Source organism: Nothobranchius furzeri, chromosome 5, assembly GCF_043380555.1.
Source record: "Nothobranchius furzeri strain GRZ-AD chromosome 5, NfurGRZ-RIMD1, whole genome shotgun sequence".
NCBI classification, from domain to species: Eukaryota; Metazoa; Chordata; class Actinopteri; order Cyprinodontiformes; family Nothobranchiidae; genus Nothobranchius; species Nothobranchius furzeri.
In genome coordinates this window covers 11,306,703-11,334,519 of record NC_091745.1, presented here as the reverse complement: position 1 = coordinate 11,334,519, position 27,817 = coordinate 11,306,703, and the positions used below count along the sequence as shown (strand labels likewise).

The 27,817-nt window shown below is 43.9% G+C and overlaps 1 protein-coding gene and 1 long non-coding RNA gene across 4 annotated transcripts; one reads left to right on the top strand and one right to left on the bottom strand.

Annotated features, from left to right (window-relative positions):
* Window positions 1-13: 13 nt before the first annotated feature.
* kcnj19a (potassium inwardly rectifying channel subfamily J member 19a) lies at window positions 14-27,817 on the bottom strand. Of its 3 annotated transcripts, none has more exons than XM_054740244.2 (3): window positions 26,765-27,817; window positions 9,147-9,216; window positions 14-1,213 (listed from the first exon to the last, which is right to left on the bottom strand). In XM_054740244.2, exons 1-3 carry the CDS (start codon window positions 27,428-27,430, stop codon window positions 549-551), a joined length of 1,401 nt encoding a protein of 466 aa, XP_054596219.1. In that variant the 5' UTR covers window positions 27,431-27,817; the 3' UTR covers window positions 14-548. The 3 variants fall into 3 exon arrangements, with proteins under 3 accessions (XP_054596219.1, XP_054596220.1, XP_015804307.2); XM_054740245.2 differs by having other exon boundaries at window positions 9,174-9,216; XM_015948821.3 differs by having other exon boundaries at window positions 9,000-9,216; window positions 26,765-27,811.
* On the top strand, window positions 9,215-14,905 carry LOC129163285 (uncharacterized). Its single transcript, XR_008563145.2, has 3 exons — window positions 9,215-12,719; window positions 12,809-12,862; window positions 13,176-14,905. It is a non-coding gene; the product is annotated as an uncharacterized lncRNA (long non-coding RNA).

The following is a 27,817-nucleotide window of genomic DNA, read 5'->3' as shown; positions in this document are numbered from 1 at the left end:
CGGTCCGCTGAAAGAGGCTTTGTGAGCATGTTAGTTTATTTTTCGTTTTATAAATGAATTATTTTAACAACAGCTCTGTAAAATTATTTTCCATTACACAACTGGATCCCTTAGCCAGCAGGATTATTAATGATTATCACTGATCGATTATAGAATAAACCCCTCTTTTCTTCCTAATGTGGCAGTAAACAAAACTCAAGAAAAACAAAGTCAAAAATCATTTATTTTCATAATATAGTTGATATTTCATTAAAACTATGATTGACTATGAAGTACAATGGTTTTACAAGAGACTGTGTACACATGCTCTAGTCCTGATAAAGTAAGCACTAAACTGATGTTTGTTTAACAAAGCCTTCGTGGATGCAGAAGCTATGAAACATAAAATCACAGTAGATCCAGTGAAGGTTCTGTCTAAAAACCAGTCTCTAAATTATTTAATAAGCCATCCGTTTGTTTGTTTGTTTGTTGTTTCGTGATGCCGCCTCTTCTGTTTCTGAACCCGTTCCCATGTGAGTCCCCTTGTGTGTGTTTTTGAAGTCTGGATTTCAGCGGTCAGCATTCATTTTTCGTAGTTTTGGTGGCAGATTGTCTTCTAATCTCCCTCCAGCTGAGAGAAGAGGGCTGTGCATGAGAACTGGAGTGGGCGACAGCGTTGATGGTGGGCTGCGCTGGTACAGGTCTCCTGTGGACTGTGTCATGGGCTCAAAACCCACCTTGAGGGATTTGAGTTGCAGCCGATTCTGCGCCACGGGACTGGGAGAGGAGCTGAGCCTCTGCAGCTTTAGGGGAAGGTCTCCTGTGCTGCAGGCCTTCTCCGAGTGCTGTGAGCCGAGCAGAAGCACCTTCCTCTGTAGGTCCTCTTTCCCAGATGAGCTCATCCTCTGCAGCTTGCTCGGCAGCCGTCCTCCAATTCCTCCATGACGACCTTTTTCCTCCGAAGTGTTGATGCAGTCCACAGAAAACACCCGGTCCCGTCGAGCGCTGCGGCTCTCAGTCAGTGCGGGGGTGGGAGTGGACATAGGGGAGGGCAATGAGTTCTTCTCTTCCAGCTCTTTGACGCTGTACGGGGGTGTTGGGACCTCAAATGTGCTGTGAAACTGAGAGTAGTCCACCCGGAAGAAACCTTCCTCCAGGGACATCACAGGGAGGAAACGGTGGCCCCATAACACCTCGTCCTCAGTGTAGGACGTCCTCGCCTGGCACGTCATACCTACGAGAGTAACAGGACAGTAATTATCTTAAAACCAGCGGCTGCAAACATGCAAACAAAACAGTTAGTGGATTTTTGGAGGAACAGGTCATCACCCCCTCCCATCCTCTCTTCATTTTTACATTGGGCTGTTTTTTTCTGCAGTCATTTAGTTCGATTCAAAGATGACAGTAAAACCAATTTAAAGGTTTTGGGCTCATAAAAGCAACATTAAAGCTTTTACATTTTATTATTGTCTTTCTGGTCTCAAAGCCCAGCTAAATGGTCTTTAATGGAAGCTAGAGAAATATTTCATTACGGAAAACGGCTTTTGGTTTGCAGTGGAAAAAAAGCAAATCTAATGTCAAATGGTGTTTCACGATAATCATATTTGGTGTTGTTAATGTTTGTAGAAGAAGACTAATGTTCATGATCATCTTAGTTTATGGAGGACAAGGGAAGGCTAAGCAGAACAGGGCCAGTTCTGTCCACTGAGGTCCGTCGAGTGGGTTAGGGAGGAGAGGATGTCCAAGCAGACGTCCATCCTACATCACGCCTTCCACCCCCTGAATGAGACAGCGGTGTAAAACAAGTCACTACTGCAGGTCATTCTCATCAGACTTTAGGGAAACTATTCAGCATCTTCTGACCGACGTCTGTTTTGTTACCCTTTACTCTGCAATCCCTATCACGAGTGGGGTTCAGCGGGTTACCCACGCCTCTCGGTGAAGGGTAGACACACGCTGATCCACTCAGTGTGGCGCGCGTGCAGCCCCGGACATCTCAGGGCATCACAGACCTGTTATTGCTCAATCTCGTGTGGCTGAACGCCACTTGTCCCTCTAAGAAGTTGGACGCCGACCGCACGGGGCCGCGTAACTAGTTAGCATGCCGGAGTCTCGTTCGTTATCGGAGTTAACCAGACAAATCGCTCCACCAACTAAGAACAGCCATGCACCACCACCCACAGAATCGAGAAAGAGCCATCAATCTGTCAATCCTTTCCGTGTCCTTACAGGGTCCCTCTGTCCATTTTCTTCTGATGTTCCTCTCCTTAGCAACGCTCTCTAGCTCCTCCAGGATCTTAAGGCAACTCTGGCCAGACGGGACATGTATTCTCTCCTGGGCGCATCGTAGTCGGATACCAAAACCACCACAGCTGCAGGAACTCTACTCTGAGTTCCTCATGGAAAAACGTCTCCCTTTCCTCCCCAGGAGCTTCTCTGTTCTCACACCTTAGTCCAAAAAAAAACCACCATTGGTTTTGAAGTCAGTGAGAAGTTTAAACATCTTGATGATAAAGAAGGAGGTTAAACGATTGATTTTAACAATTAACACAAGTTTTCATTCACTTATGTCAATTTTTGCATGATTACAACTGTTAGCAGGCAACTATGGAACCATTTTAATTGTAACCTCAGTTCTGCTAAAAGGATTTTGTGTATACTTCTCTTCGTGATCACCATATTCCACCTTTTTGTGAACCACTGGCTTCTGTTAAGCAGAAGAGGAGCCGCTGAGGGATGATATGGGCAGTTTTGTCCTAGCCCAATGCTATTCCAGGTTCAGTCTTTCCCCAGAAATCCTTTACCAGTCCTGCATCATCTCAGAGGGGATTGCTATGCTAATTTAGCCCAGAGGCTTGTCTGTAATCACAGCAGTGAGCAGAGGGTAATGTTCCATCCTTTTTCTGTTCTCTTATCACGAGAACGACCGTGTTTCTTGTGACTGCTGCTGATGCACCTGACAACAGCAATACAAGCGAAGTGGACATTTGTGGGGTTTGAGCCTGACAGGCATGCCATTTTGGTTTCATCTTTCAGGCGTCGTTTCCACGTACCTGGATAATGTTCACTGCATCTTGCATAAAAATAAAAGCCTTCAGCAAAACAAAGACTCTGCAGAAAGCAAGCAGGACATCCCTGAATAAGGTCTTATATAAGCATCCTGGCAGTAGGTCTTACTGGGTCAGTTCACAGTGAAAGTTACCGGTGAATCATATGAACTAAAGCTCTGGCACTCATGCTCGGTTTTGAATGAACACTCTGAATTAGACATTTTGAGGTGTTTATGTTTATGTGCTTAGCAGACGCTTTTACCCAAAGCGACTTACAATTTTTTTAACCTATAGGGCATGCTGTGATCTGTGGGGGAAACCGGAGTACACGGAGACAACCCACGCATGCATGGGGAGAACACGCAAGTCCACGCAGAAAGGCCGCAGCCGAGTTTCGAACCTACAACCTTCGTGCTGCGAGGCAACAGTGCTAACCACTGCGCCACCATGCAGCCAGGTGTGTATCCTATAGACCTGATTGACTTCTGTTTAGAGGAAAAAAAAAGTTCACGCCTTTCAGGACTGATAAGTGCAGCCAAAACCAAAGTGCCCTCCTCACTTTTAAAATATTCTCCAATTGTTGAAATGTTCATAAACCTTCATGCTGCTGTCATCATCACATTACCCTGTAATCTTTTAGAGGAATAATGTGCATTTCCTGTAGGCCTCTCTGGATGTGCCAGAACTGCTACATTTTGCTTGTAAATAACCATGCATGTAAATAACTCTATCATAGAGGGGTATATGACGGGCTAATCAGTAATGGAAGGAATCACAACAAATATTTAAGTCATCATTAAAAATGAGAAATAGTTTTTACTTGATATTTTTAAAACATGATCGGCCACTCTGAGTTTCACACGCGGGCTAAACGTGAAAGTAGTCTTCTACCCGTTTCCTGCAGCTGATAGAAGACTGACGGGGAAACACTCGGAAAAATCCGCTTAGATCTGTATCACATTGAAATTTAGCATTCTTGAACTCAACCATCCTGACGTGTGATGGGGAAGGCTGTTGTTGATTTAGCGTCCAGGAGAGGACCAAGTGTGTCTCATCTAGTAGAAGCTAACTGTTAGCATTAGCAACTCCACCCCACAGCAGAACTCCTTCAGGCTTGTGTTATTTGTGGAGATAAAACACCAATGATGCAAAGCAAACAGAGTTAGTGCTAGAGTTGTGCTGATGTCATCCAATCAGAGGCCAGATGTGAGAACATCAAGAAATAAAACTCCAAATTCTGCCATCTTCTACTCCCTTCTACTCTGGCTCACTTCTACTTCCTGAAACAGGAGTGCCTTAGTTGTTTTTTCTTCACACAGAGATCAACTCCCAAGGCATTCATTTGTACTAGAGACCACAGTAAATGTGTTGGAAAACAAGTGAACTTGGACTTTAATAAAATAATAATGGAGTCTGGAACCACGTTGCATCCATTTCTCCTCCCCACTGATTTTAATTAGGAGCTGAAATGTAAAATAAAATACATGTCTGATTAATTGCATAGCTCTGGTGTAAAAATCAACTAAATATCATCTGCAAAAAGTAAAAGTTACATTTTGGAGATTGACAGTAGTAGACTTTGCTTTTGGCTGCTCTCTTGTTGTTGCCTTGCAAACTCAAGTTGTCTCAACAGAGACCAGTCAGGGAACTAGGAAAGTACTTATTTATATCCTTTATACAGAAAGACACTTTAAATACCTGAAAACCCCTATTAAGTGCAATTTAAAATAATTGGATGATTGAGGTTGTCATTGCTCTGCTAGAAATCAAGTAACCAATTAGCAAAATGTTAAAACACCACAGGTTCGTGTTTCTGACTCATGGACTGGTGTTGATAGATGGGGCGTTTCATCAAGAGTTCAACACAAATGTGGAGTTTTCTTTTAAATGTTGTCCAGTAAGTGTCGTCATGTATTTGCCTAGTGTTAAAGGGCTGGTATTAATCAGATTAATCTTACTTTTTACTCTAGTTGTTCTCCCTTTTCACCTTGACAACAAGCACATCTGAAGAATTTAGCTTTGCTATGTTTTTAGATCCATCACTTCGAGCAGAAACAGAAGTCATGAGTCAACAGTTCAGTTTGAAAATCAGTCATTAGTAAATTTGTACTTATCACAAAGATACAATTTAACTTTGATCTGCCTTCATTGGTGTATTCATTCAGTGCATTTCTATCAGCAGGGGATAAGTTAAAATATCAATCACCTTTCTGGGTGATGACAGAGCTAGAAACACAAAGACAGGATGATCATTTCTGACTTAAGGTTTAATGAACCTTATAAAAACCCTAGTTGATTCAGCAGGTATTGTTTCAGATCTGGAACACAGTCTGATCGCTAACCCTCTGGCTTTTACAGAGAGTTTTAAGTACATCTGCCTCCTCTTAATTCTCAGCTGCAGCTGAGTGTGCAGAAAAAGCTGCTTTAAAGACATTTTATTGAACCAATGACAGAGTATTCTTTTTCTGCACCTCAGCTCAAGGTGCAACAGCTCTATTGACCTTAAACCTTCTGTCTGCACCCAGATGAACGGTTTAAGCAGCTGAGCAGAGAGTGGGCTGCCTCCCTGTCTCTATTCACGTTGATCCTTCTCTCCTGCTCATCCTGAGCCTGCTCTGCTCTCCCTCAGCAGCGACAGAGCGCACTTCTGAAGAGGAGCTACAGAGAAAAGAGGAATATCTGTTTTGGACTTCAGCAGAGAATTATGCTGTTAAATATGCGACAGGGAGCTGAGGGTTCTCCAGAGTGGCTGCCTTTATGAACAGAGCAGAGCTTCAACTGAAACCTCACCTCATTCATCATGGTCACACGTGCATCTATGACCTGTCCACGGCAATCTATAATCAATCTATCCTTAGGAAATGGCTACGTACCACAGGATTTTAAGGTTGCTGTAATCAAACCTTTACTTAAGAAGCCTTCTCTGGATCCAGATGACCCAATGAATTATAGACCAATATCTAACCTTCCATTTTTATCCAAAGTCCTGGAGAAAATAGTGGCCATCCAAGTATGTGAGCATCTAAACACTAATGCTCTGTTTGAGGAATTTCAGTCTGGTTTTAGAGAGTATCACAGCACTGAAACTGCATTAGTGAGAGTTACAAATGATATTCTCATGGCCTCAGATAAGAATCTTGTGTCTGTTCTAGACTTGTTAGATCTCAGTGCTGCCTTTGACACAGTTAATCACACCAGCACCCTCTGCTCATCCCTTCAGCTCGCTATAGGGCACGTGGCGAACGGGCTTTTTCAGTTTGTGCGCCTAAGCTTTGGAACCAACTCCCCCTGACGGTCTGACTCGCCCCCTCCCTTCCAGCTTTTAAAGTACGTCTGAAGACATATTTTTATTCCCTGGCTTATCCAGCTGAGATTGTTTAACCCTTAAGTTTGTCTGTTATTTTAGTTTTTTTATCTAATGACGCCACTGTTTTCTAGTTTGGTGATCTGTTACTTTAGTTTTTAGGTGTTTTTATCTATTCTATGCTGCTGTCTTCTAGTTTGGTGTCCTATCGTCTTGTACAGCAGTTTGGTTGGCGTAAATGCCGTTTAAACATGCTTTATAAATAAAGAATGATGATGATGAATGTTCTTTTAGAAAGACTTGAACATGTTGAAGGGATAAAAGGAACAGCGTTAGGCTGGTTTAAATCCTACCTGTCTGATAGATTTCATTTTGTAAATTAACATGACAAATCGTCTTCACACTCCAGGGTTACTTGTGGAGTACCACAGGGTTCAGTGCTTGGACCAATTCTTTTTACTAAAAATATACTTCCAATTGGTAAAATCATTAGACAGCATAGGATAAACTTTCACTGTTATGCTGACGATACTCAGTTATATTTATCCATTAACCCTGATGAACCTAATTGATTAATTAGATTACAGGCTTGTCTTGAAGACCTCAAAAATTGGATGACTCAAAACTTTCTGCTTTTAAATCAAGACAAGACTGAAGTTCTCATCTTTGGACCTGAAATTCAGAAAAAGAAATTGCTTAGTCAATCACCTGACCTGAATGGAGTCAAATAAATCTCCGAGAACAAAGTAAGGAACTTTGGTGTGATCTTCGACCGCAGGACATGTAATTCAAATCCCAGGTTAAACAGGTTTTTACGATTTCCTTTTTCCACCTCCAGAATATTGCTAAAACTAGAAGCATACCTTCCAGGAGTGATGCTGAAAAACTAGTTCATGCATTTATTACATCAAGACTGGATTACTGTAATTCATTACTCTCAGGAAGTCCACAGAATGTAGTTAAAAGTCTTCAGCTTGTCCAAAATGCTGCAGCTAGAGTTCTGATGAGAATTTAAAAAAGCGATCATATCTCTCCTGTCTTGGCTTCCCTACATTGGCTACCTGTTAAATTCAGAATAGATTTTAAGATCCTTCTTCTCACATATAAAGCTCTTAATAATCAAGCTCCATCATACATCAGTGATCTGATAGTTCCTTACGTTCCTAACCAAGCACTTCGCTCTCAGACTGCAGGTTTACTGGTGGTTCCCAGAATATCTAAAATTAGGATGGGAGGCAGATCTTTTAGTTATCAAGCTCCTCTCCTGTGGAACCAGCTCCCAGCCTTAGTCCGTGAGGCAGACACCTTGGCTACCTTTAAGACTAGGCTTAAAACATTTTTATTTGATAGGGCCTATGGTTAAAATCTGATGTTAGCCTAAATCTGGACAAGTGGGGGAGTAGAGGGAGGTGGAGTGTACAGTCCGTAAAGACGGCTCTCCCTTGCTCTGACTCCAACATGCCTCCATCTAAAAAGTTAGGTTATCCAGAGTTATCTCTGTAGTTATGCTGCTATAGGCTTAGACTGCTGGAGGATACACTGACCACTTCTCACACTCTACTGCTTTATTCTACAGTCTGCTCTTTAACTGTATTATTTTCTGCAATTTCAGCTGTTAACTTTATTTTCTCTCTAAGTGTTTTTCTTCCCAGAAGAAGCTACAATGATGTTCTGCTGAGCTTTGGTGGCCTCGGGGAGGGGACCATGGGCTTGAACACTGCTGCTAACCACTTAAACATTCTCCCTCTCCTGATAATAACTTTTTGATTTCCTTGACGTTGGACGTGTTACTACTAGTTTACCCGTTTAATTATAGATTCACTAGGATAAATACAATAAAGTTTATCTCTCACCAAATAGAATATTTACTAAGAAATCACAATGTAACCATAGAAACATTTCTTGGTGTAAATGGTGTGTGTGTGTGTGTGTGTGTGTGTGTGTGTGTGTGTGTGTGTGTGTGTGTGTGTGTGTGTGTGTGTGTGTGTGTGTGTGTGTGTGTGTGTGTGTGTGTGTGTGTGTGTGTGTGTGTGTGTGTGTGTGTGTGTGTGTGTGTGCTCTGTTTTCTTGATCCCCAGTGAGTCGTGGAGGATGGCTGCTTATACTGAGCCAAAATCCTCTGGAGGTTTCTTCCTGTTAAAAGGGAGTTTTCCTCTCCACTGTCACTAAATGCTTGCTTAGTATGAGGATTGCATCAAGTCACTGACACTAGTCAGTGACTTGATGCAATCTGCTGGGTTCCTTATATAGGACACTTTTTACTGATTGGCTTAATTAACTGACCTGTATTGGAATGTTTATTATGTGAAGTGCCTTGAGACGACTCTTGTCGTGATTTGGTGCTATATAAATAAACTTGAATTGAATTGAATGACCACAGGCTTTTATTATGCATGGAGTGGACATAAACTGAATGCGGAGTAATAAAATATTCCTCATGATTCAGCAGGTTCATGATTGAATCCTTCACATGTGCTGCTCTTCCTGATTGTTTTTCATCTGATTTTAAAAATGCAAAGCAAAGCTAAAGAAAGAGAAATCAGTTTAGATTTCAGTCTTTCAGGGAGTATTTTTACTATGTATGGATCTTTACTGATGTTTATGTTCTGACTTGGAAAAAGAAAAAGAATAAAAGGGGGAGAGAGGTGATAGGAAAGGTTTCTCACCGGTGGTCTCCACGATGCCCTCCAGGATAACAACTATTTCAAACTGTTCGTTCATAAGAGAGCGCTGCGATAAGTCAAAAAACGGGCTCTTGGGATTTATTTCGTGGCAAATTGTGAGAGGCGACACCAGGAAAAGCTGATCTGCACCTGTCCCAAAACCGACATCCAACTCACACTGGTCCAGAGGCAGGAACTCCCCCTCAGGCGTCTGACGAGACTGGAGGGTACAGAATTAAAGGAGGGCAGAGACAGAAAGAGGGTCGTAGAGGAATAAAAGAAGACACAGAGAGAGATGATTAGAAACACATTTTTACAATACAGGATAAAAGCTTATTCTCACATCCCAAAAAGTGTGGTTCTTCTGTTTAGCTAGACAAAATGTCTTTCAAAATATACGTAAATGTATTATTTTTTTAAAAATCACTAAAAAGAAAATAAGCTCAAACTGTTGAAATAATTACTTAAGGTGGACATTACAGATTACTTGGATAAAATATCAGTAAAACTGCTCATCTACACATGAGAGAATCTTGTTTATATGGAAATTAGGTTTATGTATCAAAATGAGGTGTGTTCAAGTATCAAAGAAGCTGGTTACATATGTCCACTCTTTACTATTCAGCTGATTCAGCTCTTCTACGTGGAACATTTTATGCTTCCAGGTGTTTTCTTTAGCTGTTGGTCGTTTTGCCCACATCTAGCATTTTTGTTATTAATGTTGTGCTATAATGTATGGAAAGGTAGATTAATCCTTCACAGTTGTTAAACAGTGTTACTGTTTTAGTTCAGATTTTAAAATGTCCTTTTATTCTTTAAAAACATTTTTCCAAAATTAATTTTCCTCCAAATATATCTTAAATTATTTCAGTGTTATGTGGGAGGGAGAAATAACTATCAGAATGATTAATAGGATGAACATCATCATGTAAAAATTATTTCATCCCATTAATTATTATTATGACATACATTTTGATTTCTTCCTACAAAATGTTTCATTGTTTTACTACCAATAACCTGAATGTGTCGAGCCAAACTCCTACACACACACACACACCTGCACCCCACAGCCGTTATTAGCCTCCCACGCTGACATACCTGCAGTCTCATTCTATCAAGCACTCAACCAATCAAAAAAAAAAGTCTATTAATCACATAAATCCCAAATTATCACATAACATTGTTTGATTTCAGACTTTCAACTTTTCATTTCATTACAAGACTATTTAAACCCATCTGACCTCGTATTTTACAGAAGAACTGTTTAACCTAATTTTTAGAGTTGTGATAAAGAAGTCACGACTGACTTTGAGCAGAAACTTCAATTCAATGAGAAGTCCAAGCTGCTATAGTTGGTCTAAAATTGGCCTTCTTTACCTTGATATGGTGGCATAAAGAGCGTTAACAGATGTACCGTAAATCCTCTAATATTAGTCTGTATTTAATTAACTGCTGGGTATCGTATTTTGGCCAGTGTCGGAGTCGGCGGAGGTGAATAATGGCCGTTTTTTTATTGTGGCCGGGTGGAATGTGGAAACAAGCAACTACGGGGGGTGGGGGGTTGTCATCCGTCTCACTTTTGATTTGCCAGTGATAGACCGCGAGGGTAACTTTAACCGTGGGGAGACGAAGAGGAGGCGAAAATTTAATATCAAGTTCAAAGAGAACGTGCTGATTATGCTGCAGAACACTCTGGGGAGCAGTAGTAGGGGTTGTATGAACTAGTCACTAGTCAACTTCACCGCTCTATAGTGACTTTTTATGCCTGTCATCGACTAGTCGCTGTCACGTGATAATGACCGGCAAAATGCAGTCCACGGAAAAGACAGCAACCTGTTGTCAGCAGGTGACAAGCTCCTGCGCGTCGGGAGGCAACGCGCTGTACCAGAGCGTCGGTACTGACACCCGCCGTAAAACGGACATTTAACCAAATTGTGACGTTTACCCTCTTGCAATTTAACCTTCCCCTCACCCCCATCCTAACCTTAACCAGCTTGCGCATGCAAAGCTCTGATTGTTGACGCGCTCCAGACATATGCGTCCTGAGCACGGCCACAGTAACATTATCAAATCAGGTGTCGCCACCTCAAAAACTAATTCAACACGCGAACGTTCATGTCGGCTCATTTCCTTTTATGTTTTCTGTTTTTTAGTCTTTTATTTGTGCCTGATGCGTTTCGCTGCTGTGGATTGGGGCGCATCACCTGTTTTGTCCTCGGTGACGCACCGATCACTGATGCGACCGGCGAGCACTCCGCTGTTTTTGCGGTCGGTAGATCTTTTAGAACTGCAGTTCAAAGGTAACTCATAAGGTGAATATATATGAACCCAGGTAGCAGTTTTTCTTTAGGATTGAGAGGAGATGCAGTAAGATAATAAACAGGCAGGACAGAAAAATAGTCAAATAAAAACAAGTTAGTTTTTGTACCTGGTGGCTGCAACAAACAAACACCATCGAAGGTAATCAGAAGTGAGGAACAGAAAATGAAATAATTATTTTAATGTTTAGAGCAGCAGGAACTCCGAGAGGCTGCAGGCGCATCAGTGAGTTTGCGGCCGCTGCGCAGGGGGAGGGGGGAGAGGGCTGAAGCAGAAACTACCGTTGTTAAAAGAAATGTGTTTAACTTTGAAAATGTGGGCGCAAATTTAACTGTCAAAAACTCCAGCGAACCATTAGTTCATTTTGCTCAAATAGAAATTGAGGCCTGCCTCTAATTCTGGTCCTCCTTCCAATAAAGGCCTGGAGCTTGATGAGCTTGTATCCTGTATTAGAGGATTTACGGTATTAGTATATGCAAATAGGCAATTCATAGCACCAACTTAAGTATAAGTAAGGATAAAACAAACTTTTATTGCACAGGGCAGCTTTTTGCTTTTACTCTTTTTAACATTTGGAAATGAAAGAGGCCTAGTTATTATTGTGCAAACCCAGGAAAGTTTTGTTTACATGTATTTCCCACAGAAAGTTCAGCTTACACTAACTTTTGAAGTCTCTAAAGGTTTCTGCTTATTGCAAACAAGCACCTTCCTTTTACTACACATAAATCATTCACCAGAACAGACAGTTTTGTCTGCCAGTGCAACATAACATGGTTTCCTCCCCTCTTAGTGCAGAGTGCACACACAAGCTTTCATAAAATAAACTCAGTGTTGACCTTATCTTTCTGGATACTGGAAATTAAATGTCTGCATAAAACACCACAAGCATGCAACAATTCACACCAATTCCTCCCAATGCTCACTGTTTAAGCCTCTGTTTTAGTAAAACTGAAATGTGACAAGGTGCAGGAAACACAAGTGTGCAATCAGCTTAAATGCCTCATTCACTAGTTTTTAAATAAATCTACTGAGGTGTGAATTTATGAGTCAATTTCTGTGGGAAAAATAGTTCTGGGGCTCCTGCTTCAGAGGGTGGAGGTTTGTCGGAGGAGTGGGGAGCAGAAAACGTCAGGATTATGAGTCTCGCTCAATAATATTCACAACATTCAAACATCTCTCCTCTGCTGGCGAATTGCAACGCAACTCTTCTACTGCCTTCATTATAAAACTCAGAATATAAAACATATTTTCTTGAGTGAAAAATGTAATGTTGATGTTTTATCTCCACATAACACAAGCCTGAAGGAGTTCTGCCATGTTGTGGAGTAGCTGGTGCTAAAGCTTAGCTTCTGCTAGCCAAGACGTGCTCTGCTTTCACCCTTTCGTGATTGCACGCCAAGATGGGTAAGACAATGGACACCAGTTTTTCCTTTAATGTAGAAGAGACGGCTTTTTCTGACCCCATCGTTTTGCCCTCTCTGTTCTTTCTGCAGCTAAAGCAGCAAATGGGGCTGAAGAAAATGTTTATGTTCAGCATCCATCTGAAAGTGAGAGCGCCTGATCATATTTGAATAGGAACTACCGTAACACCTTCACATTATTTAGTTTTGGGTACATAATTCTCATAATTCAACTCTCAGGACTCCCTCAGATTACATCTGGCTTTCAGTCGTACACCTGTAAAATTTCCACCAATTGCTTTTGTATTCATGCAACCTGTCCAGAGAGGCAAACACCTGCCTAAGTGTTGAAGTGCTTGCGCTAGTTTCTCACACCCAGAATGAAAACAATACCAGCAGGTGGTAGTGGGCCAGGTTTCAGCCTTATCACATTTTCATAAAGCCTTCATCTGTGTTTCAGCTTTAAATCCCAGTTTCATCCTGACCTACTGGCGAATTCCCCCCGTACTTCATCCATCTGAGAGCCAAACTGTGAATGAAGCGTGAGTAAACAAGCGTTGCATTGCCAGAAGACAGTGAATTGTTTTCCTTACTCCTGTGCATTTCAATGAGATGCTCCTCGGGATTTGCGTTGGAGTGGGACCGTCATGCCAGTTGGGGGTTTGTTCACACACAATGTGCTCACAGGCCACTGAGTACCGTTAGCATCAGCCCTCTGTGAGGGTTATCTCTGGCTAGTTTACAGAAAATCTACATTTTAGTTTCTGTCTTTGTCGCTTAAGATGTAGAAGATGGATGACTGTATGCAAATACTGACAGGAAAATCTCCTCACACAGGAACCGTCGGCAATCTGCTCCACTCCTCTATGCACAAAGACCCAGAGATATTTGAGCTTGTCTGCCTCTTTTTTTTAAAAACTTGACATGCTGTCCTAACAAATAAATAATTTGGATCCTGGAACACAAAGCTCTTATTTGTTTTATGCAATGCTTTTAGAGAAGACGTTGTAGAAGAAGCTAATTATTTTCTACCTTAAAGTGACAGTGTGTATTTTCCCTGGCGATAGGGTCAGTACATACCTAAATCACTGCAAGCAAGCATTATTTTTATGTTCAAATAAAACCTTCCTATGGATGGCCATTAGGGTCAAAAATCCCTGGGAGTGCAACCTCCAGCAAAATAACAAGAGCATCAGACTCCCTTTCATCACTGGCAACGAGTGAAGAAATAAATGTGTAAAACAACAATGTTAATTAATGGTGAAGGTTTTGTAACCATTTGTTACAAATCAGTAAATGCATTTTGTCCTCGCAGACTTCCGTAGAGGAAACGTGGCATCCAATATGGCGTCGCCCAGAGACTTAGACCCGCTCCGTGTATTTTAGAACAGATTTTTATGGTTATATGTTATGAAACTGCCAATATTTTTCAAAAACTTGACATCTTTTAATTAATTTACAACAACATTTTGATCTATATTTCCAGAGATTAATGGTGAAAATTACACATTGTCACTTTAAAGGTGCATTATTTAATGAATGAAGGAGACACTCTGTGGTGTAACTTGGGTACTGCAGCCCCTTTTCTAAACACACAAGTGACAATCTCACATTGTGTGAGTTTCATTGCTATTGCCAGAATTAGCACCAGAAGATTCTAGATGACAATCAAAGACGGGTCAAACACAGTAAGTTCTTGAGTAGATAAATACGTTTCACTGTAATATGGAGTGTTGGTCATTGAAAAATTTGCTTGACATATCTCTAGAGCTGACTGTTTACCCTTCTTTATTCCAGGGGGTCCATATAGTGTCCTGCTTTACCCTCTGTGGATAGAGCAGATAAAGTAGTCGGCCACTATATGGGGACATTATTTACCATTTCTAATAAAGCAGCCAGTGCTGATGTACCTTTATAGTAGAGCTTATTTAAAGTCAGGCACATCTGTGGGCCACCTGATGCTTCTGCCCAATTTAACTTTCATCCTTGAAAAACACCGGCTTTATAAATGCATTAAACACTGTTATCTTCTTTACCTGTTTGTCAGCTTGTTTGATTACCTTTGGTAAAATGCCAAGCATTAATACTGAGCAGTGTACAAAATTACGATTTAACCGTTGGTTGGTGGGAATGTAGACCAGTTTAGCATCACTTAACTGCAAACTACCCCCCCCCCCCGCCCACCTCCCACCCCCCAACCTGGAGTAGATCAATTAATTTTTGTTTTTAATCAAAGTAAATATGTCTGTTATGGCAACTCTGTAAACAAGCTTTTGAATGCAAACACGGTCACAGAACACTAACACCTTCACCTCGGGTGTCTTCCCAACCAGAAACCCGCAATGCTGGACGAAAGGAGATAGCGCTAAACACCAGTCGCCGTTTTCTACATCCAAACTTCTTTTGCTGTCCGCAACGTTAAATGCTGTTTTTCCTTTTGGGACACTGGTAGTTTGTCCTAAAGTTGAAGTGGTAACAGCCGGCTGTTTTTCCTTCTCTGGTATTACTGAGTGGAGAACCTCTCACACCAGTGGTGTTCTGTTGCTAAATACATGAGTGTGAATGAATAGAAGTCCCAGGGAAGTGAGGAAGTGCGGCGGGTTTGGCGAGACCGACAACCGGATGACCTGATGGTTGCTTTCGGTCTGAATCATGTTATTGGTGGAGCTTTCTAGACAAATGCAAGAGAACCACTTTATTAACGTTTTTTTTTTACTTCACACACAATATATTTATAGCTATACTATGATGGAAGGAAGTTAGAGGAATGAAAAAAAACATTTTTAAGCTAGATGAATGCACCTCCTATTTATTATTTGGAGACTACATTTACTGCAGCTGGCAGAGGCAGAGATTGTCTCTATTGATACACGGAATTTACAGAATCATTTTAAATATTAACGGGGAAGACTGCAGGAGGGAGTGGTAAAATACAGGGGGTCCCCAGCAAAAACAAGAAACTTTACGAGTCTGATGAAACCCGCTGGTTTTCCATCAGGCAGTCAGGGGGCATCTCCAACGACCCAGTGGCTGTGCTGGGTCAATGTTATCGAGCTCAGTCCGGCTCGGCCGTGAACGAGCCGAGGCGATGTCGTGCTCTGCTTAAGAAGAAGTGTTATTTTCCTGCTTCAGAAGAAGCGTCCAACATGTTTTTATGCTTTCTCCGAGACACGTCACGTCGCTAAGTCGTTAGCGCTGCGCGCTAACACATCAATAGTGCAGCGTAGCCTGCTGGAGGTTTTAAGGGTTCAGATGAAAACACCCGACCTCTCAGGCTGCTCACCCATCGATCTAAAGTTGTCACTGTTAGTGCTGTACGATACTGCAAAATCTGGTATAGATCCGATACCAAGTAAATACAGGGGCTAGTGTTGCCGATACCGATACCAATACCGATACTTTTTACTCCTAGTGTAGTACCATCTAGTTTTGTGGGATTTATTAAGATAAATAGGATCAATAAAACTCAAGTTTTATTGATTACTTAATTTTTTGTAATTTTTCCTTTAATAAATCATGTGTACGATGATAATAAAATTCAGGGAACATTTTCAGGCAAAGAAAGTTTTCATTAGGAAACTCAAAATGGTTTAAAATGGTGAACAAGATTTTTTTCTATTTGAAATCTATAAAGCTGTGTAAAAAAAATTCCAAACGGCGCTCCTTTTTCGGTCTGCCATCACGCAGCCACAACAGTGCTTTCTGCTGTTCTGTGCTTGTCTTGTGCTGGCGCGCTGTTTTACTTTTTTTTATGTAACAGCGGACTGCCCCGGTGACTGACATCCGTGGTGTTCCAATCACAGTGCTTTACTGGTTTGTTGGGCCAATCACAGTGCTCTTTTAGCGAGGTAGGCGGGATGTCCCTGCAAACAAACATGGCTGCCGCTCGAAACGGTCCAATCACAGGTATCAGCCAGGTAAACTACAAATCAAGATGGCTTCCGTTCTGTAGTGGTCCAATCATGGCGCTATATAGATTTCATGGGCCAATCGCAACACTAAGTAGGCAGGATGTTATTGTAAAAAAAACAAACGTGACTAGTCGGCGGTCAGCCACTCGTTTGAAACGGCTTTGGCATCAAGTTTGGACTATTATGACTTTAGCTTTTGTTTGAGTCAAGATCAGATAGAAGTACAAACGTTTATTTAGGGAAAGGATGTGTTTTGCATCTTTGACGGAGTTTGGTGGACTGCCTCGTTGACCGACATCTGTAGCAGTGAGTACGTCATGGCTTGCCAGGCTAGAAGAAACGGAATCGATACCATCACGCAGGTATCTGGTAAATACTCAATACCAACGTTAGATCGATACTATCGATATTTTAGATCGATCCGCCCAGCCCTAGTCGCTGTTGCGCTCACGCCGTAATACAGTATTAGATGCGGTTAAAGTCAGACATGAAAAAATAAATAAAGTTTACATGAATAAGTGATGCTTAGCCTGGCGGGGGGAGAACCTGGCCTAGTAAGCACTGGAGGAAACCCTGTCAAGATCGTCAACACTCGTTTATCTTAATGCTATTGAAACATGTAAACCAAAAAGCATTACAGTATATCCACTGCTACCTTTCTAATTTTAAACTCAGTAACTTATGCTGTAACTTCACCTTGCCCTGCCTCCTCCTTGCTGCCCGCCGGCTGTGATCACAAGCGACAACATAGTAGTTCCCGCTGCTTCTTTGGGAAACAGCGCCAAAATAAATAAATAAATAAAGGGATCTTGTAGGCGTGGCGGTGGGATTTCAGCCGTGGCGGGCCGCCACGGCTACGCCTATGTAAGGGAAACCTTGAGCAAATTTATTTTCCAAATCTACCATTTTAGTTTTAATTGAACATTTACTGTGATGGACAGCCATTGAGCTGTGATTGTTTGGGACTAGTTGGCCCGGTTGTACTGTTCCTTTTCCTCACACATCCGGAGAATAATAACCAAATTCCACGAGTTTTATACCTGTATGCGTAGGAACGCTCTGTGTGTCACTGTGTGGCAGAGGTGGGCACAAATGTCATAAATGTTCTTTACCTGTCATTGGAAATTACAGGGCACACAGGCTGCATAACTCAGGAATAAAAAGGTGTATTTTAGTTTTTGACTTGAAATCTTGACTCTGAAGTCTCCTGCGCACCTTTGTTGTTTTTGAACAAGTGTGTGGGAAGAAATACCTGCAGGCAAGAGTGAATCAAACACCTGCATTCTCTCTAGTTAAATGATGATTTTTCATAAGAAGCACAATGCAAATATCTCTATCTCCTCACTAAAACTTACATTTTGATGCAAATAAAGACGTGCATCTTTTTGTGCATTTTATTCCTCCAACAAAGAGTAGTAGAAGTGTAAAACGAGAAGCAAGTGAGCAGCTCAGACTCTCTTTCTCTCTCCAGCTCTGCTCAGTCTGATTGCAAATTTGAATCTCCTCTTAATGGAAAAACATGGAAATCAATTCCAGTTCTAGTGGTTTTGCAGCCATCTAAGCAATCCTTAGTAGAGATGTACAGCAGAGAGGATTTCATCCTCTTATTAATCTCTGAATGCACCGCCACTCGAGTCATTTACATTCAGCTTCTCTACTTGTTCACCTTCCATCCAGCCTCCCAGTAAAACCAGTGCTTATTTCAGGAAGGATGTTCCACCACGATGCCCACTGAGGCTGTCACGGATGCCTAGCTGAGATCCGTGTCAGTGGGATTCTGGTTGACAGCTCCCATTGGTGTGTTTCACCAGGATTCCTGATTCCTGTCATCCATCAGTCGTCCGCTGCAGCGAGATAAGATTCTGCTGCACTGATCCAAACTCAGCCATGCACGCAACAGGTTGTGCAATTTTAGAAAAGATTCAGATATAGCCATTTAATCTTGTGACTTATTTATTTAATGTTTTAATTAGCTTAATAGATCAAGGTTTTGGTTTATTTAATTCATCTTACCGTTGTAAACCTACTGAGATTCTGTTTAGATTTTATATAACCAGTTAGAAGATATATTATTTGTTAAAATTGTCATTTTTATGATGTCCATAGTGGACGCCACTGGAAACCGTCCACTGGGTCTCCTCTGCAGACCAGCTGTGCAGCAGATTGCTGCCCAGCTCAGCAGACATGAAAGCAAGCCGCCAAAGAAGGAACCAGTGGTTTCCAGGGCATCACCAAGGGGAAAGGGAAAACCAAAACTGTGTGAGCTGCCGTGGGCAGATGGCTATAAACCCACTTGAAACCAAAGGTCAGCTCATCTCTGAATTGCAGTCGGAGTGGAGGAAGACTGGTGCTTTTATCCTACACAGTTCGACACTTCAGTCTGTAGGATCCACACACCACAAGAGCATGATGGGAGTTATTTTAGCTGACGCGCTGATTAATGACAGTCTTGCTGCTGCACTCTTTGCCCTCTTTGCCTCTAAACAAAGTCCCTGTACAATGAGTGATTACACACTTCATCCTGTTTTTGTTGGAGAAAAGTGGAGGCTCATCTTAAGTGCCATTGGCTCTGCAGTTGATTGCTTCTTTCTGTCTTTAACTTGAATTTTTTATGTGAAGAGACAATTCAACTCTTCTTCTCTATCTTATCCCCATGGCTCTGTGTCTGTCTTTGGGTGCACGGCTGCTTCTGCATTTTTTCTGGAAACTGGAAATGATTAAAAATGGACCTAGTCAGTTGGTCACTCAACGCGATTGATAACATTTTTTCAACGATGGGAACAGGAGGAGGGGCTCCCAGATACCCCTCTGGGACGGACCCAGCTGGTCATATCATGGACTCCTGGAAACAGCGGAACCTGATTTGCTTATCTCAGCTGTCTGTGGAGGATTCTGAAGACGTCTGGATATCCGTGGTGTTGGTGTCAGGTTTCCTGCTCTTTGGCCTAGGAGGCTTTCTGGCTTACCAGAAAATTAACGAGCTGTCGAGGAATATTGGCGCTCACCCCGAGCTCAGGGATGGATTACACCGCGATGTGAATTCACAGACTCATGCAATTGTCGATATGAGTCGTAAGCTTGGAACTTTGGCTGAGATTCATGCGTTGGCACAAAAGATGGATACCATCAAGGAGAAAGTGGACGAATCAGCATGGATTGGGATAGATTCATTTACACCATTATTGGGATTTCGAGAAGTTGAGGACCAGCGGAACTCTAAGACAGAGAGGAAATGATCTCTGTCTGGCCCCAAAACAATTTCTAATCTGAATCTGGTGCCCTTGAGCCTGTGAGGCTGCAACGAATTCTCCCCCCTCTGAAGAAATGTGGAATGCTGCCGTCGCTATGGCAACTCTGTCTCCTTTCCCAGCCTGGGTCGGACTGCAGGCTGTGAATGCTGCCGAATCGTTCCAGGAGTCGCTGTGCCCTCCAAACGCCAACTACCTCCCTCCCCTGTTCAGTCTGAGGTGACGTGCGCTGCTTGTCGTGGCTGCATGCACTGACGTGTGGAGAGTCCCAAACTCTACCACCCCACCTAGTGGACACTTATGTTGTGTAATGTCTGAAGTCTGTTGTATTTCTGTCTGAGGTGTTTTTTTGCAGAGCTAAGCTGCCCTCCCTGTGGAGGGTAACTCTGAAGTGCCTTTTTTCCCTCCACCTGAACCAATCCTCATGTAAACCCTCTTATCTCTATTAAGGTAGCACTACTCAGGGTTGCGAATGACCACAGTCACCAATTCTTGTCATGTGTCTTGCCCATGTATGTTTGATCTCTGAAATGTGTGTACTGAAACTCAAATTTCCCTCTGGGATTAATAAAGTATTTTTGAATTTGCTCCTCCTTGAACCGTCACCTTATCGTGGTGGAGGAGTTTGAGTGCCCTAATGATCCTAGGAGCTATGTTGTCTGGGGCACTTAGTGCCCCTGGTAGGGTCTCCCATGACAAATTGGTCTTAGGTGAAGGGTGAGACAAAGAACGGTTCGAAGGATCTTTCATGGCGGTTAAAACGAAGAGTCGGAGTACCCGGCCCGGAGGGTTGCCGGGGTCCCACCCTGGAGCCAGGCCTGGGGTTGGGGCCCGTGAGCGAGCGCCTGGTGGCCGGGCTTTTGCCCATGGGGCCCGGCCAGGCCCAGCCCGAACCGGATACATGGGCTCGTCCAACTGTGGACCCACCACCCGCAGGAGGAACATGAAGGGTCCGGTGCAATGCAAATCGGGTGGCAGACCAAGGCGGGAGCCTTGGCGGTCCAATCCCCGGACAAGAAAACTAGTTTTTGGGACATGGAACGTCACCTCGCTGGCGGGGAAGGAGCCAGAGCTTGTGGCAGAGGTTGAGCGGTACCGGCTAGATATAGTCGGACTCACCTCGACACATTGCATTGGCTCTGGAACCCGAGACTTGGAGAGGGGTTGGACACTCTACTTTGCTGGAGTTGCTCCGGGTGAGAGGCGGAGGGCTGGGGTTGGCTTTTTGTTAGCCCCGAGACTCTCTGCCTGTGTGTTGGGGTTTACCCCGGGGGACAAGAGGGTAGCTTCCTTGCGCCTTCGGGTCGGGGAACGGGTCCTGACTGTTGTTTGTGCTTATGGGCCAAATATCAGTTCAGAGTACCCACCCTTTTTGGAGTCCCTGGGACGAGTGCTAGATAGTGCTCCATCAGGGGACTCCATTGTCCTGCTGGGGGACTTCAATGCTCACGTGGGCAATGACAGCTTGACCTGGAGGGGTGTGATTGGGAGGAACGGCCCACCTAATCTGAACTCGAGCGGTGTTTTGTTATTGGACTTCTGTGCAAGCCGCAGTTTGGCCATAACGAACACCATGTTCGAACATAAGGATGCCCACCGGTACACTTGGTACCAGGGCAGCCTAGGTCACAGGTCGATGATAGATTTTGTAGTCGTATCATCTGACCTGCGGCCGTATGTTTTGGACACCCGAGTGAAGAGAGGGGCGGAGCTGTCAACTGATCACCACCTGGTGGTGAGTTGGATCAGATGGCAAGGGAACATGCCGCGTAGACCTGGCAGACCCAAACGCATAGTGAGGGTCTGCTGGGAACGCCTGGCAGAAGAACCTGTCAAGACGGTCTTCAACTCCCACCTCCGGCAGAGCTTTGACCACGTCCCGAGAGCAGTGGGGGACATTGAGTCCGAGTGGGCCTTGTTCCACTCTGCGATTGTCGAGGCGGCTGTTGCTAGCTGTGGTCGTAAGGTGGCCGGTGCCAGTCGTGGTGGCAACCCCCGTACCCGCTGGTGGACACTAGAGGTTCGGGGAGCCGTCAGGCTGAAGAAGGAGGCCTACAGGGCGTGGCTGGTCTGTGGGTCTCCGGAGGCAGCAGACAGGTACCGGATAGCCAAGCGGGGTGCAGCAGTGGCAGTTGCCGAGGCAAAATCTCGGGCGTGGGAGGAGTTTGGTGAGGCCATGGAGAAAGACTATCGATCGGCTCCAAAGAGGTTCTGGCAAACTGTCCGGCGCCTCAGGAGAGGAAGGCAGCAACTCGCTCACACTGTTTACAGTGGGGATGGGGAGCTGCTGACGTCAACTGAGGCTATAGTCGGACGGTGGAAGGAATTCTTTGAGGAGCTCCTCAATCCCACCAATGCGCATTCCGAGGAGGAACCAGAGCTGGGAGGCCTGGGGATGGACTGTCCGATCTCGGGGGCAGAAGTGGCTGAGGTAGTCAAACAACTACACAGCGGCGGAGCCCCGGGGGGCGGATGAGGTTCGTCCTGGGTATCTCAAGGCTATGGATGTTTTAGGGCTGTCATGGTTGACACGTCTCTACAACATTGCGTGGTCATCGGGGGCAGTTCCTAGGGAGTGGCAGACCGGGGTGGTGGTCCCCATCTTTAAGAAGGGTGACCTGAGGGTGTGTTCCAACTATAGGGGGATCACACTCCTCAGCCTCCCTGGAAAGGTCTACTCCAAGGTACTGGAGAGGAGGGTCAGATCGATAGTTGAATCTCAGATAGAGGAGGAGCAATGTGGTTTTCGTCCTGGCCGTGGAACTGTGGACCAGCTCTATACCCTTGCAAGGGTGATGGAGGGGGCATGGGAGTTTGCCCAACCAATCCACATGTGCTTTGTGGATTTGGAGAAGGCTTATGACCGTGTCCCCAGGGGCACCCTGTGGGGGACGCTCCAGGAGTATGGGGTGGGTGGCTTTCTGTTAAGGGCCATTCAGTCCCTTTACCAGAGGAGCGTGAGTTTGGTCCGCATAGCCGGTAGTAAGTCGGACCTGTTCCCAGTGAGGGTTGGACTCCGCCAGGGCTGCCCTTTGTCACCGGTTCTGTTCATCACTTTTATGGACAGAATTTCTAGACGCAGCCGTGGTGTGGAGTGTGTCGAGTTTGGTGGCAGGAGAATCTCGTCTCTGCTTTTTGCGGATGATGTGGTCCTCCTAGCTTCATCCAGCTCTGACCTTCAGCTCTTGCTGGGTAGGTTCGCGGCCGAATGTGAAGCGGCTGGGATGAGGATCAGCACCTCCAAATCTGAGACCATGGTTCTCGACCGGAAAAGGGTGGCTTGCCACCTCAGGGTCGGGGGAGAGGTCCTACCTCAAGTGGAGGAGTTTAAGTATCTCGGGGTCTTGTTCACGAGTGAGGGTAGGAGGGATCGGGAGATCGACAGGCGGATTGGTTCGGCGTCTGCAGTGATGCGGACGCTGAGCCGATCTGTCGTGGGGAAGAGGGAGCTGAGCCAGAAAGCCAGGCTCTCGATTTACCGGTCGATCTACGCCCCAATCCTCACCTATGGTCATGAGCTTTGGGTAATGACCGAAAGAACAAGATCGCGGATACAAGCGGCCGAAATGAGTTTCCTCCGTAGGGTGGCCGGGCTCAGCCTTAGAGATAAGGTGAGGAGCTCGGACATTCGGGAGGGACTCGGAGTAGAACCGCTGCTCCTCCGGATCGAAAGGAGCCAGTTGAGATGGTTTGGGCATCTGGTCAGGATGCCTCCTGGACGCCTCCCCGGGGAGGTGTTTCGGGCATGTCCTGCCGGCAGAAGGCCCCCGGGTCGACCCAGGACACGTTGGAGAGGTTACATCTCCAATCTGGTCCGGGAACGCCTTGGGGTCCTGCCGGAGGAGCTGGTGGACAAGGCCGGGGAAAGGACGGCCTGGAGCTCCCTAGTTGGGATGCTGCCCCCGCGACCCGGACCCGGATAAGCGGAGGAAGACGAGACGAGACGAGATCTTTGAATTTGAATTTGAATTTGAAAGTAAAAGATTTGGATGTCCTCAAGTTTTAAAACCTGTGATGGAAAAACAACTGTTAACAAGTTTTCAGAACAAAGTCAAAACGTCAAGATAAAAGTTGAAAAACTACAATTCAGAAATAAAAACAGGAAGTTGGCCATTTAGTATTAGCCCAAGATATTAAATCCCAGTGAGCTTCTGGAGGTATTTAACGTTTTAAACCGAGGGTTCTAGGTGTGTTATTACAGGGTAAACTATAAATAAGTACAGAAAAGATCATATACTTTGGCTACTGCAGATGCAGCATCCACAGAGGAGCTAAGAGCGCGTTTGTCCTTCACAATAAGGGTCTCAAACACATACCTTGTGACAACTGATGCTTTTAAGACAGTTTATTACTGAGTTTTAGCAAAGACCAGAAAAAAAGGCTCTGTACCAAATCAAACCCACTCTAACTATTGAACATGAAGTGTCTCAGCACTGTGCCAAACCTGCACCAGTTTCAACATTTCTGTGGACTTTAAGAAAATTGTTTGTAGGGAAAACAGATAATTTCCAGATAATGTTTTATATATATATATATATATATATATATATATATATATATATATATATATATATATTCTTTTGTTTATTCTAATGAAATCCTTGTTCACATAACGGATCAAATGCAAAGTCAAAACAGGAAATTCCTTCAGATTTTGTAGTAATTTTCATCCCTACTTTTACAGATTTTTTGAAAGAATGTGGGTACATCATAATTCCTGACCACGATTACAGTAAAAATAAAGTTGTTGTCGTATTTTTCAAAAAATTGTATCAATACAAATGAAGCTTTTTTAAATACTTCATTGCAACATATATTCCCTAATGTAAGATGTTGGTTGGATCTTATTGAAAAGATTGATTAAAAAATACAGGTTTGCCTTCAGAAACAATAATAAACAATACAATAAGCATAAAACAACAACATTTACTCTGTCTGAGGGATTACTGATTAAGAAAATTGAATGAGGTCAAAAGATAGTTTTCAAAGTGAATTAACGGTCTAAAAAAATCTACAAGTGAAGCCATTTATCACGGGTTTAGTGGCTCTGCGTCGTCGGAACGATGTTTGCTCCTCACAGAAAACAGGGTAACAAGTTTTTAGTCACAAATGACTAAAACTGATTTTCGTGGTCAATTCTGTCACCTTTTCATCTTTAAGTTACAACTTTATCAAGAACCCAAATAAAAGAGACTTTTGGAAGCATTTCAGTTTAAATTAATGTAATCCAACTCAACAACAGCTCTTTTCAGGATTTAAAACAAGCGAACCCCTGTACCAACACCTGTACAGAAGCTAGAACTAAACCTGACGTTATACATACAAGGAGTTTTGCTCACATATCTGCACTTTAGACCGCATTTATGTACCCTGTCAGGATTAGAGCTGTTAGAAATGACTCAAACGCTTCTTTATATTTGAAGGTTTTTTATTCACAGATGAGTTTATCAGCTGTTTCCTCTATCTTAGTTACAGATTTATGACTACGTCATGTTCTCCACCTGCTTTTGTCCCTGAAAATCAGCTTTTAGCATCAAAGGATTTTCTGGTGACCCATGAGTGAAAGAGGGCTGCAGTTCAACAGCACCACCACCACCTCCTAACAGGGACTGCATTCCAGATACTCAACTTATCTGCATCACATATGATGCTACATGCAATCTGAACAGTGCTTTTGTCTCTGCAGTGACTCACCTGATGAGAGAGAGAAGTGAAAGAACAAGGTTGGACCAAAGGCCCATAGATGATGCTGTTTACTGTTTTCCTCAAACAGGAGGAGTGTAAAACATTGTGACGCTTCAGGAGAGGCCTTTAGGAGTTTAAAGGGGGGGTTTAAGTACAGAAAAAAGTTAATTTAGCATAAAGATGCATTTCTGGTCTTTTTACAAGCTGCTTTTTGAAATAAAACAAAACCTCATTCCTTCATGACCTGGCTTTCATTTGTTTAAAAAAATAATCTGAGGAGTAGCAGGACCAATCAGGTGCGAGCTACAACTGGGAGGTTTTACAAAGACCAAAATCAGTCGTGCAGTTGTTGGTTGTACTCAAAGCCTTTGGGACTGTTCAGTCCTCCTTGCTTGTAAATGTGGTCCTCCCCCTCTGCCTGCATGCATCAGGCGGACCAACTCTGGCTGTGGAGGGGAACACAGACGTCAACCAGCTCCAAGCACCTCACTGATGCTGTTTGTCTTCTTTATGGCCCATTTTGCTCACTGAACGTGCTTGTAGCTGAAAGGAGCTCTATAACGATAATTAAAAGACAGGCTGTTGGACCTTGCTGCTGTTTGTGGTAATTTTCTGCACTGCTGCCTGTTTTCAGAGTGTGAGGTTCATCAGCTGTATTCTGCTTCAGAAATCTGCTGAGCTCTTTATTAGTGTGGGGGATTCAAAACAGCTTTTAATGCTTCTGTTATCACCTTTGGAGTTCTTCAGCCTGTTTATTTATTTATTTATTTTATTTATTTATTTACATTTAAATTCCATGTTAATGAATTATAAACATGTTGTTTGTTATTTTTTTCCTCATTGAGCTCAGATTTTCTCTCAAAAATGATTGATTGATTTTTTTTATGTTGACAGTTGATGATGAGCTACAGCGCCCCTAAACCCCAGCGCCATTTCTCTCTCATCTCAAAGATTTAAGGTACATCTCACAGCTCTGAGCTGAGGATTATGTTAATACCACCTTAAGCCCCCTTTGTTAAACAAGGATCATATTGGCTTTCTCCACTTTCCCTTGTGCACTCAGAGGAGAAAGTCAAGAGTGTCGGATGTGCCCCCAAAAGTGTGTTTTAAGTTTCCTTAAGCTTTGCATGATCTGACAGGGAGGAAGTTGATTGTGTTGTAGAAAAAAAATGCGCTTTACGTTAACTTTTACGGTTGCGTCCTACCTTGATGACTTTGCACCTGATCTGCGCCGAAACCATGTGGCTGTTCCGCAGGTTGCCAACTCGGAACATGAGGCACAGCTTCCCATCCCTCTGGGAGATGACCGCGTCCTGGCTGAACATGAGCGTCTCCGCGCGTTTCTTGGGCTGGGACATTTTGATGAACATGCAGCCTATGAGAAAAGCGTCCACTATGGAGCCCAGCAGCGACTGGAACAGGAAGAGGATGATCCCCTCCGGGCACTTCTCCGTGATGTACCGGTGGCCGTACCCGATGGTGGCTTCGGTCTCGATGAAGAATAGAAAAGCTGAAGGGAAGTTGTAAACATTTGCTACGCAGGGGGTGTAGGACGGGTCGTGTCCGTGATTCAGGTCGCCCCTGACGTAAGCGATGATCCACCACATCGATGCCATGACCAGCCAGGCGATGGTGTAAGTCAGGATGAAGATGAGCAAGTTCCACCTCCACTTTAGATCCACCAGAGTGGTGAAGAGGTCTGACAGGTACCTGCTGGTCTCCCCGCCGAGGTTCCCGTGCTGCACGTTGCAGCGGCCGTTCTTCTCCACAAAGCGCTGTCGTTTCTTCTTCACCGGAGCAGAAAAAGTGGTGGCTCGGTTCGTGTTCACCACCTGGTAGTCTTCTCCAAATTTTCTACGAAGTGCTGCCATATCAGCTGGCGTAAAGAGAAGGCAGCACTCACAGTTTAATGCATGTTGTTTGCGCTTTAGTCTCCAGAACACTGGTTACCTGCAGTGCGTAAAACGCGCCATGGTCCTCTCGGCGCGCTCGGTGAACCTGTGATCACTGTTTTAAAAACCACTGGTGCTCCAGCGCTTTTAAGTCACGGAAGTTATCATCTTGCTGAAAAGGTCCACTTTTCTCCCGGCTGATCTACATGGCAGCAGAGGCTCTCCGGGTCTGTCTGTGCGCTCTGCGCAGCCTTCGCTCAGCTGGCTGCTCCGGTGCTGACCAGCTGAGCAGCGGTCCACCACCATCCAGCTTCAACTGGGACGGTGAGAATAAAGAGGGACGAGAGAGAGAGAGTGGAGAGAGGG

What these genes read in the sequence shown, in the direction of transcription:
- kcnj19a (XM_015948821.3), bottom strand. Translation starts at nt 27,430, where the DNA reads ATGGCAGCACTTCGTAGAAAATTTGGAGAAGACTACCAGGTGGTGAAC. An exon ending in TCAGGTGCAAAGTCATCAAG is followed by an intron (nt 9,217 to 26,764) that starts GTAGGACGCAAC and finishes TGTACCCTCCAG; the next exon opens with TCTCGTCAGACGCCTGAGGG. An exon ending in GGGCATCGTGGAGACCACCG is followed by an intron (nt 1,214 to 8,999) that starts GTGAGAAACCTT and finishes TTACTCTCGTAG; the next exon opens with GTATGACGTGCCAGGCGAGG.